This window comes from Delphinus delphis, chromosome 2 (genome assembly GCF_949987515.2).
Source record: "Delphinus delphis chromosome 2, mDelDel1.2, whole genome shotgun sequence".
Lineage (NCBI taxonomy): Eukaryota > Metazoa > Chordata > Mammalia > Artiodactyla > Delphinidae > Delphinus > Delphinus delphis.
In genome coordinates this window covers 169,730,033-169,746,235 of record NC_082684.1, presented here as the reverse complement: position 1 = coordinate 169,746,235, position 16,203 = coordinate 169,730,033, and the positions used below count along the sequence as shown (strand labels likewise).

Genomic DNA, 16,203 nt, shown 5'->3' with positions numbered 1-16,203 from the left:
GAGGCCACCACCTCCCTGCCTGCACTCCACCTGGTGAACTTTCCTGAACAAAGACCCAGCACCATGACTGGTTTAACTTTAAATATACACCCGCCAATAACAAACGGGCAGTCAATACTGCTTAAAAATCCTCACACTTCCCTGATACACTTGCTTTCCTGTTCTCTAACTCCTTCACACGTCTCTCCTTAAACCTCTGATGCCCTCTCCTCCCACTTTAATCTTGGCTGACTGATGTTGTTTCGTATTTTATAGGAAAAAACATAGAAGCAATCAGACTTCATCATCTTTCACTACCAAACCTGAACCTGTATGCTCTGCTTTTCCTCCAGCGATGATACATGAAGTGTCGAGTCCTATTTCTGGCCCATTTCTCCATTTAGACACTGGTTCCCACTTTCAGCTTCTCCAGGACTTCGGGTGACAATCACCAGCTCTCTCCCACATCACCGGTTCTTCCCTGTCTCCTGGCGCATTCCTCTCAGCATCCAAGCTCGTTCCAGCGCCTTCCATCTTACCAACTACCTGATATTTCCCTACTTGTTTTTTTATTATCTTGCTCTCTCTACTAGCAAGTAAACATGGATGTTGTTCAACAGCACCTAGCACCAGGAAACTTTTTGATTTCGTCTGTACTGGACCAAATTGTAAAGCCATGCCAGCCAAATGAGACTTTTTTTAGATACAGTGATTTCTGAGAGAACATGGACCCATTCACCACTTCTTCTCATGACCACCTCACAGCAAAAAGTTACACTTTGTATTACATCAATGGCTCTGTAGGTAATTTGGTGATTTTAAGAAATAGGAAACTATCATTATACCAATGGTACAATCAATCTCACATATTATCACAGTGCGATGAATTTCAACATTTGGTTTTAATTTTTTTAAAAGTCAAAGTGTAACAAAGTTGGGCTTTAAAATTACCAGCCAGAGTACACCTGAAACTAACACAACACTGTACATCAACTATACCCCAATAAAAATTTTGAAAAATAATAAACAAAATTACACAACCAGAAAAATAATGCATTTTACTTGTTAGGGTCTCTTCACAGCCAGCACAATCATTTTTGTGCTGCTCTCAGGCTAAGCTCTGCTAATTAGAGCAACATCACTTTGCTAGGTAAATATTTTGCACACATCCCTGCAAGATGAACAAAATTTAAAAGCACTATAAGAATTTAAGTGAGAGCTAGACTGAAACCATTTCAACAGATTTCAATATCAAATGTGAACTCCGACGTGGGCTGCCTGGGTTCAAATCCCTGCCTCTGACAGTTTCACTTGTGACAAGTCACTCAGACATCTGTCTTCCGGTCTATAAAATAGTTGCTGTGAGGGTAAAATCAGTTAATACAGTCATCTCTGGTATCCACAGGGCATGTGTTCCAGGATCCCGCATGGATACCAAAATCCACAGATGCTCAAGTCCCTTATATAAAACAGCGTAGTATTTGCACATAAGCTATGCACATCCTCCCGTACACTTTAAATCACCTCTAGGTGATTTGTAATACCTAATACAATGAAAATGCTATGTAAATACTTGCCGGCTCTCAGCAAATTCAAGTTTTGTTTTTTGGTACTTTCTGGATTTTTTTTCTCGAATGTTTTCTATGTGCAGTTGGTTGAATCCGCAGATATGGAAGGCCAACTGTATACGTAAGATCTCCGAGCAGTGCTTGGCATATTGTAAGTACATGTCAACTACCGTTATTATGAAAGACAATCAGTGCTGTCAGGAACAGAAATCTCACCTGATTAAAACAAATAACATTCACTGACTGAAGTGAGATTTCTTTCGAAACACTCAGACAGTGCTTGAGGGGAGGGCAGCGATTTTCACTATTTTATAAGTGGAATAAGTAACAACAAGCCCATGAACACAAGAGTGATTTTCCATGAAACAAAGAGGAACTGAGAAAACGGCTAGGACTCACCATCCATGCTGTCAAGAGAACAGTGGAGATGGAGAGCTGTGCGGCAGGATCAGGTGCCCAGGAGACGGCAGGAGATGCAGGACCTTGGCTGTGTGAAATGAACGTAAGAAAAGACACCCTTGAGTCTTCTCTCTCACATCGCACGTGTATCCAGCAAACCCAGAAGCCTACAAATTGTAGGGGCTTGAGCTCAGAATTCATCCAGACTCTGGCTATTTCTCACCCCACCACCAACACCATCTGCCTCCTAGTATGGAAGCAGTTCCTTTTCTTGTCTCCAATCTATGGTTACAGAAACTTGGTTGAGGTATAGTTTGTTTGATATTAGGTTACACAGATGAGACAAATTGTGAACAGGTATTATGAAGGCTGGTCTAAATAGTAGGGCTATTATGTTATATTTCTTGTAACACATCTGAGATCTACATTGTCCATAAGAGCCTATTGTGTGGTTCTGCTTAGTTGCAGCCTTAGTCACATCAAGATTTCCATTCAGTACTAGTTAGCAAAGCTCAGAGGAATAGTTGGCATAGTTAATTAGGATAAAGTCATATAATTCTGTGCACTTTCCTTTTTTCATTTAAAATGGTTTTTAGAACTGCAAGAAGAAAATATAAATTTTTCTAGGCTACTGCTTAACTTACATGGGCCCTATAATATATATGACCATGCTAAGTCCGATGTCAAATATTAATTATGGTGCTTTCTTTTCATTTATTCAACAAACATTTCTATGGACCCATCATGCAGGTTCTATGGACCCTGCACTGTGTTGTCTACTGGGGAATCTGCGGGATTGTAAGCTTCCTGAGAGCTAGGTAGGAGCAAACTGTTCTTGTTTATTTGTATAACCAACCCTGTTTTCCCCCGAACAAACCCACGCACCCTTCCTCACCCTCACACCTAGGACCATCCGACAAGTGCTAGGGGTTCTATCTCCAGTATATTGCTCAAATCTTTTACTTCTCCCCAATTTCACTGCCAAAGAGCCTAGTCCAAGCCACCATCAATCTTTTGCCTGGACTACCGTGTTAGCTTCCTGTATTGGTCTCCCTGTCTCTGTAATTTATCCTCTGTACAAAAGCTACAGTAATCTTTTCTTTCCTTAGTAGTCTTTTAGGAACGTTAAGTCAGATGGCAGCATTCCCTTGATAAAATTTCTTTAATGGTTTTTCCATTGCCCTTAGAACAAAATTTACAAAAGTTCCTGCGAGGCAATGTCTACTCTCTCTCCCGCCTACTTCCACTTCCTCAGTTTCTTCTGAAACCACTCCGCCCCCCCCCCCCCCCCCCCCCACGGAGGATGCTCCAGCCAGACTAGCCTGCTTTCAACTTCTTGAACACACAAGTGCTTTGGGGCCTCAGGTTCTTTGAAAAGCTCTCCCCTAGTTCCTTCTCATCCCTCAGTCTCTGCTTAACTCTCCACTTTTCTAAGCCTTTCCAGACCACCCTATCTGACCAGGCCCCTGGAACCCTCTCACCTCCTCCTTTTCATGACTTTATTGCACATTCCACTATGGTGTACCTGTCTGTTACCTGTTAGCCACTTTAAAGTGTAAACTTCACGAAGGCTGAAGTGATGGGTGACGCATTCAGTAACTATTAGCAAATCATCAATTTGAACAAATGAATGAATGAATAAGACACAGTACAGACGGCACCCGTTTAGCAAGCGTCTTAAAAGGTTACCTTTAAAAAGAAAAAACTGGACCCTTAAATAGCCTGGACGGCCGAACACCTGGCACCTCTCGGTGCATTTCGAAACTGCCCGCAATCCCCCAGCCCCGGAACCTCCGCCGCTCAGCACTCAGCGCCCACCCCCGCGCCCGGCCCCGCGCTCGGCCCAGGTCGCCCCCGCGCTCGCCCAATTCCAGTCTCGCCCACCTGAGCGCCCCCGGACTCCGCGCCTCCCGCCCTCGGAGCTCGCTAAACTCTCCCACAGACGCGCGCGGGCAGTCCCTCACCCTGCCCCTCAACAGTCGCAGACCCGCACCTTAACCGGCTCCGAACTCCTTCTCTTTCCACAGCCAGACCGCCAAAATTCCAACTCGACTCCGCCCCCACGCCTCTGACGTCAGACGCACGCGGCTCGGGGCTGCACTGATTGGCTACTTCAGAGGTCTTGGCGGAAACGACCGTGAGGGGGCGGGAAGAAGGTGACCCTTGCGTAGAGCAATCTGATTGGCTCACGTGACCGGCGCCCTCTTTGTTGGAGGCAAGGGAACTTCCGGTCGGTGCAGCCCTGGCTTCCTCCGGTAGGTGTTCTAGCGTCCCCACAGGCGCCGGGAAGTAGAACTGTCCCTGTACGGTATGTTCATAGGAGGTCAGAAGTTAGTTCCTGACACTTTCCGGCACTGACCGTGTCATCCAGTTCTGAGCCTCGTTTTCTCTTACGCTTGACGCGGAGAAGCCTGCACACTGAGGCTCAAACCGCGGAACCCACTGCAGACCTTCCCCCTGCCCTCACAGATTGCCTCTGGCTGGGTTGACTGTATAGAGGTCTGAACAGGCTTGTTGATAATTTCGCTCGGTTGGTTATTTTACAACCTCGTTTTCAGTTGAGATAATGGGACTGAAAAACAAACCAAAAATCTGGTCCACTTTTACCTCTCTCTGACCGTCGTCACCGTCTGTAAAATGAGAAGGAAAGACTAGATGAGATTCTTAGACCCAGTAGAAACCACTGTTTGCGGAGGAGTTCGTGGTCCGTGGACTTTAATTGCGTCAGAGTTGGGAATAACTGTTTTCTGCTTCTTCCCACCAAAATGTCAGCATCGGGAGACCAGGGGACCGTGTCTTTTTCATCTTCCTAGCTCTTCCTCTGTCTTTTCTCTTGCTGTTGGTGCCTGGCACACAATAAATGTTTACAGAGAGAAAAAGTAGAATAGAGTATGTGCTCCTGAACAAGGCACTTAGCTTTGGCGGGGGCGGGGCGGGGGGTCAATTTCTTCATCCGTAAAGTGCTGATAATAGCGATAACTAGAGGGTTTCAGGAAGGATCAAATGAGAATTTCCAGTACCTTTTCACACACTGGTTATCAGCCATAATCTTAGTGCCTCAGGTGTACATGTTTGGACAAAGACAAGGTCCATATTGTAGGCATTTAGTCTAGTTTGGGAGATGTGATCTATGCATAAAAGACAAATAACATAAGGTGACTACCAGGGAGCACCAGTCTTGCTGATGAGGAGGTAAAAGATAGGTGGAAAGATGAGGTGGAAACATTTTAAAATGTAGGTAAAACAAATAGGGTGGCAGATGATGAATATTCTGTAAGCGGTAAAGAGACCCCGTTTGAGCAGGTGGGGGAGGAAGGTAGATGGATAGAGAAAGGTGTGGCTAAGTGCCCAGACTATGCAGTTAAGACTGCATGATTTTTAATTGCCACATGCTAACTGTGCAACCTCGGCTAAGTTACTTAACCTCTCTGAGCCTCAACTTACTCATGTTCAAAACAAGGACAGTCATAGTTATTTCATAGGGTATTGTGAGGATTCATGAGAAAAACTTGAAAATATGCAGAGTGTGCCCAGCACATGTAAGCATTAAAAGTGTAATAACTTTTATTCTTACTACTTTATAAGGCAATGCTTAGGACGATTAAGCTAACAAAGATAGGTGCTCGGGAGAATTCCCTGGCGGCCCAGTGGTTAGGACTTGGTGCTTTCTCTGCCGTGGCCCCAGGTTCAGTCCCTGGTCAGGGAACTAAGATTCTGCAAGCCGCACAGTGCGGCCAAAAAGAAAAAAAATTCAAAAGATAGGTGCTCAGGAACTGGATACACCAGAAATTGAAGACAAAGAAGCTTGATAGATCGTGATAGTCCCAGACTGTGAGAGCTGAAGGGAAGGGACGAATTGGAAGCACTTTACGAGGGAAACTTATCTGCTTTGGTAACTGACCAGAGGAAAGTTACCTTTGGCAGGAAAAGGAGAGGACGATGGCCAGGTTGCAACAGCTGAGAGACGGCTGACTTACAGAGGAGGAGCTTGCTTTGGACAGGGTAGAGATGTGAGTTCAGCCTGAGGCGATGGTGGGGAGATTTCAGCGCTACTTTTAGATATGTGACCCAAGCCAAGGGGACATATCAGGGCTGCAGGTGTAGGCTTAGTGAGTGCAGTTGAGTTCTCTAAAGTAGAGATTGTAGAAGCAGAATATCTTTGAGTATGTTTCCAGGGTTAATGCACCAGAAGATTAAATCGATGCTTCCACCTTTCGGCCCAGCAGGAAACAATGCTATTCAAAATCAGAAAATCAGGGCTTCCATGGTGGCGCAGTGGTTGAGAGTCCGCCTGCCGATACAGTGGACACGGGCTCGTGCCCCGGTCCGGGAAGATCCCACATGCCGCGGAGCGGCTGGGCCCGTGAGCCATGGCCGCTGAGCCTGCGCGTCCGGATCCTGTGCTCCGCAACGGGAGAGGCCACAACAGTGAGAGGCCCGCGTACCGCAAAAAAAAAAAAAAAAAAAAAAAATCAGAAAATCAGATCTTTTGTTGGAATTAACAGCCGGTTTCCAAAGCACCCACACCACCTCCCTGTAGACATCTGTTTACATCTGCCTTCACATCTCATGCTTTATGGCACAGAATTCTCTAGAGTCTTATCCCAAACTTGAATTTGCCCAACTAACTGAACAAAAACGCTTTACTGAGAAAACTGTCATCCTTCCTCAGAGGCAGTTCTCTACTTGAAGATGAATGGCCCTCCTGAGAAAGGAAAACCCAGCCTCCTTAATTTTCCTAACAGAATATTGTCTTTGTTGCCCAAATAAATGTCTATTGCTTTTCAAACAATCTAGAGGTTACTTCAAGCAACAGGGTATGTTCCTCCATCTCAACTGATGCTTTGCAAAGAGAAGCCAATAAAAAAAACTCTAGCCTTGCTGGTTTTAATTAATTCATGAGAATGCTCAACACATTTCTTCATTGGATTGCTGAGTTAATAACTACAATACATACTCCATGCAGAATAAATTCTACCCGTGATTATGGCTCCATATGTCTAAAGGACAAAATTGCTACATAAACCTATCAGCTTACTGAGAGTTCCTAAGCCAATATTTTTTTGTATTATACTTCATATCTTTGCAATTACTTACCTAGAAAAAAAGAACACTTGCAATACTCAGTGATGACCAATATCTTCACAAAGAGAACATAATGTTATTTCAATAATTTTTAAAATGACGAACTCTGTAAGTCAAAGGATACCAAAGAAGATGGTAAAATTACTTCTACTTTTTGCTTTCATAGCAAAGCAGTTTTGGTACCTGTCCTTTCACTAAAACATTTGAATATTGGTCCATATACTTGATTCCTATTACACTTCAAAGCTGCAACTAGCTGTTCTATCAGCCTTCTTCCATTGAATTAATGGTTGCATAATAAATCTGATATTTCATTAAAAGCAATTCCAACTTAGCCCTTTCATTATGGGTCAAATGAAATTGTTGGTCAATTTTCACCATAATCTTGATTTTATGATTTAATGTGAACAATTTTATATGTGTTCATATTAAATAATCTTATATATAGTTAAAAGGTTTTTTTTTCATTTTTAAAGAAAATAATAGACTTTATTTTTTTAGAGCAATTTTAGGATTACAGAAAAATTGTGTGGAAAGAACAGAGTTCCCATATAGCCCCTTCCACACACACAACTTTTTTTAGTAGATCTTTATTGGAGTATAATTGCTTCACAGTACTGTGTTAGTTTCTGTTGTACAACAAAGTGAATCAGCCATATGCATACATATATCCCCATATCTCCTCCCTCCCTCCCTATCCCACCCCTCTAGGTGGACACAAAGCACGGAGCTGACCTCCCTGTGCTATGCAGCTGCTTCCCACTAGCTATCTGTTTTACATTCTGTAGTGTATATATGTCCATGCCACTCTCTCACTTCGTCCCAGCTTCCCCCTCCCCGTGTCCTCAAGTTCATTCTCTACATCTGCGTCTTTATTCCTGTCCTGCCCCTAGGTTCATCAGTACCTTTTTTTTTTTTTTTGAGATTCCATACATATGTGTTAGCATATGATATTTGTTTTTCTCTTTCTGACTTACTTCACTCTGTATGACAGACTCTAGGTCCATCCACCTCACTACAGATAACTCAGTTTCGTTTCTTTTTATGGCTGAGTAATATTCCATTGTATATATACACCACATCTTCTTTATCCATTCACCTGTCGATGGACATTTAGGTTGGTTCCATGTCCTGGCTATTGTAAATAGTGCTGCCGTGGACATTGTGGTACGTCCTCTTTTTTAAAATTTATTTATTTTTTGGCTCCATTGGGTCTTCGTTGCTGTGTGCGGGCTTTCTCTAGTTTAAGGAAGCGGGGGCTTCTCTTGTTGCAGAGCACAGGCTCTAGGAGCGCGGGCTTCAGTAGTTGTGGCTTGCGGGCTCTAGAGCGCAGGCTCAGTAGTTGAGGTGTATGGGCTTAGTTGCTCTGCGGCATGTGGGATCTTCCCAGACCAGGGCTCAATCCCATGTCCCCTGCATTGGCAGGCAGATTCTTAACCACTGCGCCACCAGGGAAGTCGCACATGTCTCTTTCTGAATTACGGTTTTCTCAGGGTATATGCCCAATAGTGGGATTGCTGGGTCATATGGTAGTTCTGTTTTTAGTTTTTTAAGGAACCTTCATACTGTTCTCCATAGTGGCTGTACCAATTTACATTCCCACCAACAGTGTAGGAGGGTTCCCTTTTTCACCACACACTTTCCAGCATTTTTGTTTCTAGATTTTTTGATAATGGCCATTCTGACTGGTGTGGGGTGATACCTCATTGTAGTTTTGATTTGCATTTCTCTAATAATTAGTGATGTTGAGCATCTTTTCATGTGCCCCTTGGCCATCTGTATGTTTTCTTTGGCACACACACAATTTTATTATTAACATCTTGCATTAGTATGGGACTTTCTGTTACAATTGATGAGCCAATATTGATACATTATTAACTAAAGTCTATAGTTTACATTAGGGTTCACTCTTTGTTACACATTCAATAGGTTGTGACAGAGGTATCCACCATTACAGTATTATGCAGAATAGTTTCACTGCCCTAAAAATCTTCTGTGCTCTTAACCCCTCATCCCTCCACCAAACCTCTGGCAACCTCTGACCTTCTTTACTGTCTCCGTAATTTTGCTTTTTCCAGAGCATTATACAGTTCAAGTCATACAGTGTGTAGTCTTTTCGGATTGGTTTCTTTCACTTAGCAATATGCATTTAAGGTCTCTGCATGTTTTTTTTTTTTGTGGTTTGATAGCTTATTTCTTTTTAGCACTGAATAATATTCCATCACATGGATGTACACCACAGTTTGATTATCCATTTATCTGTTGAAGGACATCTTGGTTGCTTCCAAGTTTTGGCAGTTATGAGTAAAGCTATTATGAACATTCATGTGCAGGTTTTGTATGGATGTAAGTTTTCAATACATTTGGGTAAATTCCAAGGATTGTGTGCTTAGTTTTGCAACAAATTGCCAATCTGTCTTCCAAAGTACCATTCTGCATTTCCATCAGCAGTGAATGAGAATTCCTGTTGTTCCACATCCTCCCGAGCACTTGGTGGTGTTATTGTTTTGAATTGTAGCCATTCTAATAAGTGTGAGATGGTATCGTTGAAATTTGCAATCCCCTAAAGACATATGCGGTTTAGCATCTTTTCATATGTTTATTTGCCAACTCTACATCTTTGGTGAGGTATCCATTATCTTTTGACCTTTAAAAAATTGGGTTGTTTTCTTATTGTTGCATTTTAAGAGTTCTTTGGATATTTTGATACCAGTTCTTTCTCAGATCTGTGTTTTGTAAAGATTTATTCCCAGTCTGTGGCTTGAGTTAGTTTTTGTGAAAGGTGTAATAAGGTCTGCAACTAGATTATTATTATTATTTTTCTTTTTGAATGTGGATGTTCAGTTGTGCCGGCACCATTTGTTGAAAATACTATCCTTTCTCCACTGAATTGCTTTTGCCCCTTTGTCAAAGACTCTCTGGGTCTATTTCTGGGCTCTCTGTTCTGTTCCATTCATGTATTTGTCTATTCTTTCACCAGTACCACACTGTCCTGATTACTGTAGTTTTATAGTAAGTCATAAAGTTGGGTAGTGTCCACCTTCCAACTTTGTTCTTTTCATTCAATAGCGTGTTGGCTATTCTAGGTCTTTTGCTTCTCCATATAAACTTTAGAATCAGTTTGTTGATAGCCACAAAATAACTTGGGATTTTGATTGTAATTGCATTGAATCTGTAGATCAGGTTAGGAAGAACTGATACCTTAACAATATGGAGTTTCCCTATACATAAACATGGAATATCTCTCCATTTATTTCTTTTATTTCTTTCATCAGATCTTATACATATTTTATTGGATTTATAACTAAGCATTTCATTTTGGGGTGTTAATATAGATGTTATCGTGTTTTTTTAATTTCAAGTTCCAATTATTCATGGCACACTGATATTGGTAATCTGTGTCTTCTCTTTTCTTAGTTAACATGGGTAGAGGTTTATCAATTTTATCAATTGTTTCAAAGAACCAGCTTTCGGTTTCATTGATTTTCTCTATTGAGTTCCTGGTTTAAATTTCATCAATTTCTGGCCTCAGTTGTATTATTTTCTTCTGTTTATTTTGCGTTTAACTTGCCATTCTTTTTCTAGTTTTATTTTTTTTAAAGAAGCGTTAACTATTGCTTTTAGATCTTCTTTTCTATATATGCAGTCAATGCTACACATTTCCTGCTAAGCCCTGCTTTCATTTCATCCCCAAATTTTGATGTTATATTTTATTTCATTTAGTTTAAAATATATTTAAATTTCTCTTGAGACTTACTTAATCCATGTATAATTTACAAAGTGTATTTAATCTCCAAGTGTTTTGAGGGTTTCCAGGTATCTTTGTGTTATTGATTTCTAGTTTAGTTCCACTGTGGTATGAGAACATACTGTGTATGATTTCTGTTGTTTTAAATTTCTGAAATTAAATTTAAATTTCTGTGTTTAATGGCTCAGAATGTGGTCTGTCATGGTAAATGTCCTCTAAGAGCCTGAGAAGAATGTGTATTCTGTCATATGTACACTATGAAGTATTCTATAAATGTCAGTTAGATGTAGTTGATTGATGCCGTTCAGTTCAGCTATGTTCTTAATGAGTTTTTTGCCTATTGGGTCTGTTAATCACTGATAGAGGGATTTTCAAGTCTCCAGCTATACTAGTGGATTGGTATATTTTTCCCTGTAGTTTTTGCCTTACGTATTTTGATGCTGTGTTTTTAGGCACATATACAGTAGGGATTTTTATGTCTTCTTGGAGAATTGATCCCTATATCATTTGTAATGCCCCTTTATCCCTGATAATTTCCCTTGCTTTGAAATCTTGTCTGAAATTAACATAGCTACTCTTTCTTTTGATTAGTGTTGGCATGCTGTATCTTTCTCCATCTCTTTACATTTTATCTATATGTGTCTTTATATTTAAAGTGGGTAGAGAGCATATAGATGAGTCTTGCTTTTTTATCCATTCTCAAAGTTTCTGTCTTTTAATTGGTATATTGAGACCAATGATGTTTAAAGTGATTACTGATATAACTGGATTAACATCTACCATATTTGTTACTGTTTTCTGTTCACTGCCCTTGTTCTTTGTTTCTTCTATTGTCTTTCATTCTATTTCTGACTTTCCTGGTTTTAATGGAACATTTTATGTTATTCCATTTTCTCACTTCTCTTAGCGTATCAATTATACTTTCTAAAACTTTTTTTTGGGGCGTGGGGTGGTGTTGCCCTAGAGTTTGCAATATACATCGACTACTAATCCAAGTTCACTTTCAAAGAATACTATATCACTTCATGGGTAGGGAAAATACCCTGTAACAGAGTATCCCCAATTCTTCCCTCCTATCCCTTATAACACTGTTGTCATTTATTTCATTTATCCATTAGCTATAATCACCAAATACATGTGGCTGTTGTTACTTTGAACAAACTGTATTCTATTTGGGAATTCCCTGGCAGTCCAGTGGTTAGGACTCCATGCTTTCACTGCCAGGGCCTGGGTTCGATCCCTGGTCGGGGAACTAAGATCCCACAAGCCATGCAGCACAGCCAAAAAAAAACACCAAAAAACAAAAAACGAGAAAACCTATTATCTGTTCATGAAGAATAAGAAAAATAAAAGACTTTATCTTCATGTATCCTTTCTCTAACGCTTTTCTTTTCTTTTTATAGATCTGAGTTTTTGACCTTCTCTGAGGAGCTTACATTTCTGGCAAGGCAGGTCTACTGGCAACAAATTCCATCAACTTTTGTTTGTCTAAGATAGTCTACTGCTCCTTCACTTTTGAAGAATAATTTCCATGGACACAGAATTATAGGCTGGTGGTTCTTCTCTCTCAACTGTCTTCTTGCTTGCATGGTTTCTGAAGAGAGGTCTGATATATTTCTTATCCTTGCTCTTCTACAGGTAAGTTATTTTTCCCTTTTGGCTTCTTTCAAAAAAATTTTTTTTGTTTTTGATTTTCTGCTTTTTGCCCATGATACACTTAGGTGAAGACTTTTTTGGCATTTATCCTGTGTGGTGTTCTCTGAGTTTCCCAGATCTGTGGTTTGTACCTGTCATTAATTTTTGAAAATTCTCAGCCATTATTACTTCAAACATTCCTCTGTCCCCTTCTCTCCTTCTGGTATTCTCATTGTACACTTTCTATAACTGCCTCACAGTTCTTGAATATTCTGTTCTTCTTCATTCTTTTTTTAAAATTGCTTTTCAGTTTTGGAAGTTTCTCATGCCATTTCTTCAAGCTCACTGATTCTTTTCTCAGCCATGGTCAGTCTACTCATGATCTCATCATAGGCATTCTTTATTTCTGTTACAGGCTTTTTGATTTGTAGTATTCCCTTTTGAGTTTTTCTTAGAGTTTCCATCTCTCTGCTTACATTACCCCTCTGTTCCTGCATATTGTCACTTTTTCCATTAGAGCTCTTAGGATGTTAATCACAGTTGTTTCAAATTCCATTTTATATCTATCCATTATGTCTGAGTCTGGTTATGATGCTTTCTTTATCTTTAAAAACTGTTTTTTGGTCTTTTAGTATGCCTTATAATTTTTTGTTGAAAACTGAACATGATGTACTAGGTAAAAGGAACTGTGGTAAATAGGCCTTTGGTGTGGGGTTTTTGTTTATCTGGTTAGGAGTTGGACTATTAGTGTTTGCTGCAGCTGTGTCATATGCTGAAATTTCCTCTGGTGTCCTTGTTTTTGTCTCCACTATTGTCTTTGGGTTTCCCTATAGACTTCTTAGAGAAAGTCTAAGATGTGCAGTTGTTTCCGTTGTAATCCCTTGTTATTATACAGAAGCCCTGTTGATGTGGTGGTGAGGGGTAGCGGGGAGGGGAAGCATTCTATAGGTCTATGGTTAGTCTTTTCGTGAGCTTGTGCCTCTGGGCTGTGACCTTTACAGGTTTTTTCCCTCCTCCTTAGGTGCTAAGAATAAGGGGGCATAAGTTGGGTGTATCTGTTCCCCCAGGTTGGTCAGGCTCTGATAATATCCCAGCAAGTAAGGCTCTGGTAAAAAAGTTTCCCTGAGGAAACTTCTTAAGAAGAACAGAATGCTCTGGTGTATTTCAAAATGTCTACTCCCACCTGCCCCCCAGCCCTGCTGGAATTATGGGGGAGTTTTTTCTAATCTTTACTGTGGGAATCTGGTAGGATCTGTGGAGGTAAAACTCATGAAAGTGCAGGGTTCCCCCTAAGACTGGGCTCCCCCTGGAGTTTTTAACTCTCAAGCTCATCCACACTGAGACTTTAGCAATTCTTCAATTACAGTGTACATTTTCCTACTCAGGTACTGGCTCCTACTGTGGTTTCTGCTCCTGAGACTGTGGTCTGGTCATCAGCGACTCTCTGTATCTCCCTGTTTGTCTCTCCAGTTTGGGGGCAGAGGTTTACCCTGTGACCTCAGTTCTCTGAAAGATTTAAAAGAGTTGACGATTTTAAGTTTGTTCGGCGTTTTTCTTATTATAAGGATAGGAGTGATGACGTCCAAGCTCCTTACATGCCAGACCAAAATTATTTTTAACATAATATTTAAAGACTTAATTGTGTAAAATTATTAGCTGTAAAAGTTTCTTTTGCTCCCTCATATTTCTTCACATTTGCCATCTTTCTGTTGTTCCCATTAGCCACACAAGAATACAGCATGGCTGGCCCTAGAAGAGGGACCTAAATTCTGATGAGGTGTAGTTAACTGGTAACATGGAACAAGGCCTTGAAGACTAAATTAACTGGATAAGACATGCACAGACTTTACAAGTTGTTTACCAAACTGTTTGATTCCCCCAAAACAATAGCCTCAATTTAAATTGACCATATGAACTTGCCTTCATTTACAATCCATCTAATTAGCAAGGAAACAATTTGGTAACAGGCTTAATCAGCACATTCACACTGCTATTTCACATTGGGATCAGGTTGATATTTTTACTTGAACAAAGTAAAAGGATATTCCCAATATCATAAGTGTAGAACCATTTGGTTTGCTTTTTTATTTAGGATACTGTAGAAATCTATCTTCTCCAATATAAGATAGTAAGGGAAAAGAATTTAAACTAGAAACTATAAACAAGAAATTAAAAGTAAAAATTTCATAGTTATTTTAGAAATGTCTTTAACAAACCCCCTGGGGTGGGGGGGGGATCTAAATTACTGTTGAATTTGTGCAGTGTGTTCTCCTGGCATGAAGCTGTAATTAACTGTTTTGATTCCTGTTTTAAAAAATATATATACCTACACACATAGGCACACACAAGTCAAGTTTGTGTAGGAGAGATTCTTATGACAAAGTCAAACAGAGGAGATTTAAAATTTTTCTCTTAAATATTTTAGGATATAGATACATAAGGACATTGCTAACTTTTATGGCTGGTAAACTGTAGGTTTACAAAATACGGCAAATCCCTATCTTTTCACCTCCTTAGAAAGAACAGTTTCTAATTCAAACACCACTTACTGGTATCTAGTAAAGGGATTTGCTCATATTCACGGAATTAACAAAATGGTTCTGAATAAGTATTAAGCTTATATGAAGCTGAATACAGAAAACACATCCTATGAAATTAGCTAGTCATATATGAACAATGTGAAAGATTCATAAGCAAAATTTTATTTTGCAATAACTTTTTTTTTGCAATAACTATTTTTGTGATTATGAATATAGAGCCTGATCCAGGAAGAAAATTAATAGATAGCTATTCTTTTTAGAAATTTATACACTATTTACTGTATAGTTGATAAACATATACCTGCAGCACAACAAAAGAAAAAGAAAACTTTACACTGTGGATGATTACGTGACATCCAGTGAACCTAATATATCCGCTTCATGTAGGTCAGTATTTTTTCACTTGTCCTGAGGATCAAGTAAAAGGTCACAGGGCTCATCTGAAAAGAGCCACATCATAATTTTGGTGCTGTGGCTGAAATAAAACTGTAAGGTATACACACATACACAACCCCAGATAGATCTATCTTAAATGAATAAAGAAAAATAACAATGTAATTTATTTAAAAATACTTCAAAGACACTTCTTGATTAAATCTGTGACCACTTCATTTTTCCTGCCTCCTTAGAAAGTTCTTAATCAGTGAGGCTTCTTCCATCTTATTACCACATTTACTCTATCCACGATGTCACACACTCATAACCCGCATGGACAGTTCAGTGCTCACATCAACAATATTAAAAAAAAAACAGACCTCTTATCAGAAGAGTGGTACGTTAAGGATTCTATTTTGCGAGTTTGTGGGAATGCACCAAAAAATGTCCTTTTTAGAACATAATGGTTTTCTTTCTCCTAAAATAATGAGCCAAAATATTTGAGTGAAACAAATGACACAAAAGTACAACTCTTGGAGGAAAAAATCTGACATTTACCAACAGTTTGGGGGAGGTGAAAGGTCAACACTTAAATGATGCAGTCTGTAACATGAATCAGTAGTGTATCTATGTCGGGCAGAACTTCTCCACATTTGGGGCAAGAATGAATTGGAATATTCTGTTGTTCCTGCTGCATCCAGTTTCTATCCTCAGCTCCTGGGAATAAGCATTAAATGAAATGTTAATCCATTCCTTCCATGTTGCAAGCAGTTTTTAAAAACAGATGGTAAATTTTAATTTTAACATCAGTTAAACTTGGTAATCAATACCTCGTGGGAAATGAATACAGGTTTTATTTTGGTCTTTAACTGAA

The 16,203-nt window shown here is 39.9% G+C and overlaps 2 protein-coding genes across 8 annotated transcripts in view; both read right to left on the bottom strand.

Moving 5' to 3' along the window:
• Positions 1 to 1,953, bottom strand: part of MCM10 (minichromosome maintenance 10 replication initiation factor) — a 32,577-nt gene extending 30,624 nt beyond the window's left edge. The window contains exon 1 of the mRNA XM_060006400.1: positions 1,947 to 1,953. Coding sequence (XP_059862383.1) covers positions 1,947 to 1,953 — 7 coding nt within the window. The remainder of the gene's footprint in view (positions 1 to 1,946) is intronic.
• Positions 1,954 to 13,807: 11,854 nt separating this feature from the next.
• OPTN (optineurin) overlaps positions 13,808 to 16,203 on the bottom strand; it is a 43,840-nt gene continuing 41,444 nt past the window's right edge. For 5 of the 7 annotated variants that reach the window (XM_060006242.1, XM_060006244.1, XM_060006243.1 and 2 more), the window contains one exon: positions 13,811 to 16,046. In XM_060006242.1, coding sequence (XP_059862225.1) covers positions 15,919 to 16,046 — 128 coding nt within the window. In that variant the 3' untranslated portion in view covers positions 13,811 to 15,918. Of the gene's footprint in view, positions 16,047 to 16,203 lie in introns of all 7 variants that reach the window. The other 2 variants (XM_060006251.1, XM_060006250.1) reach the window with 2 other exon arrangements.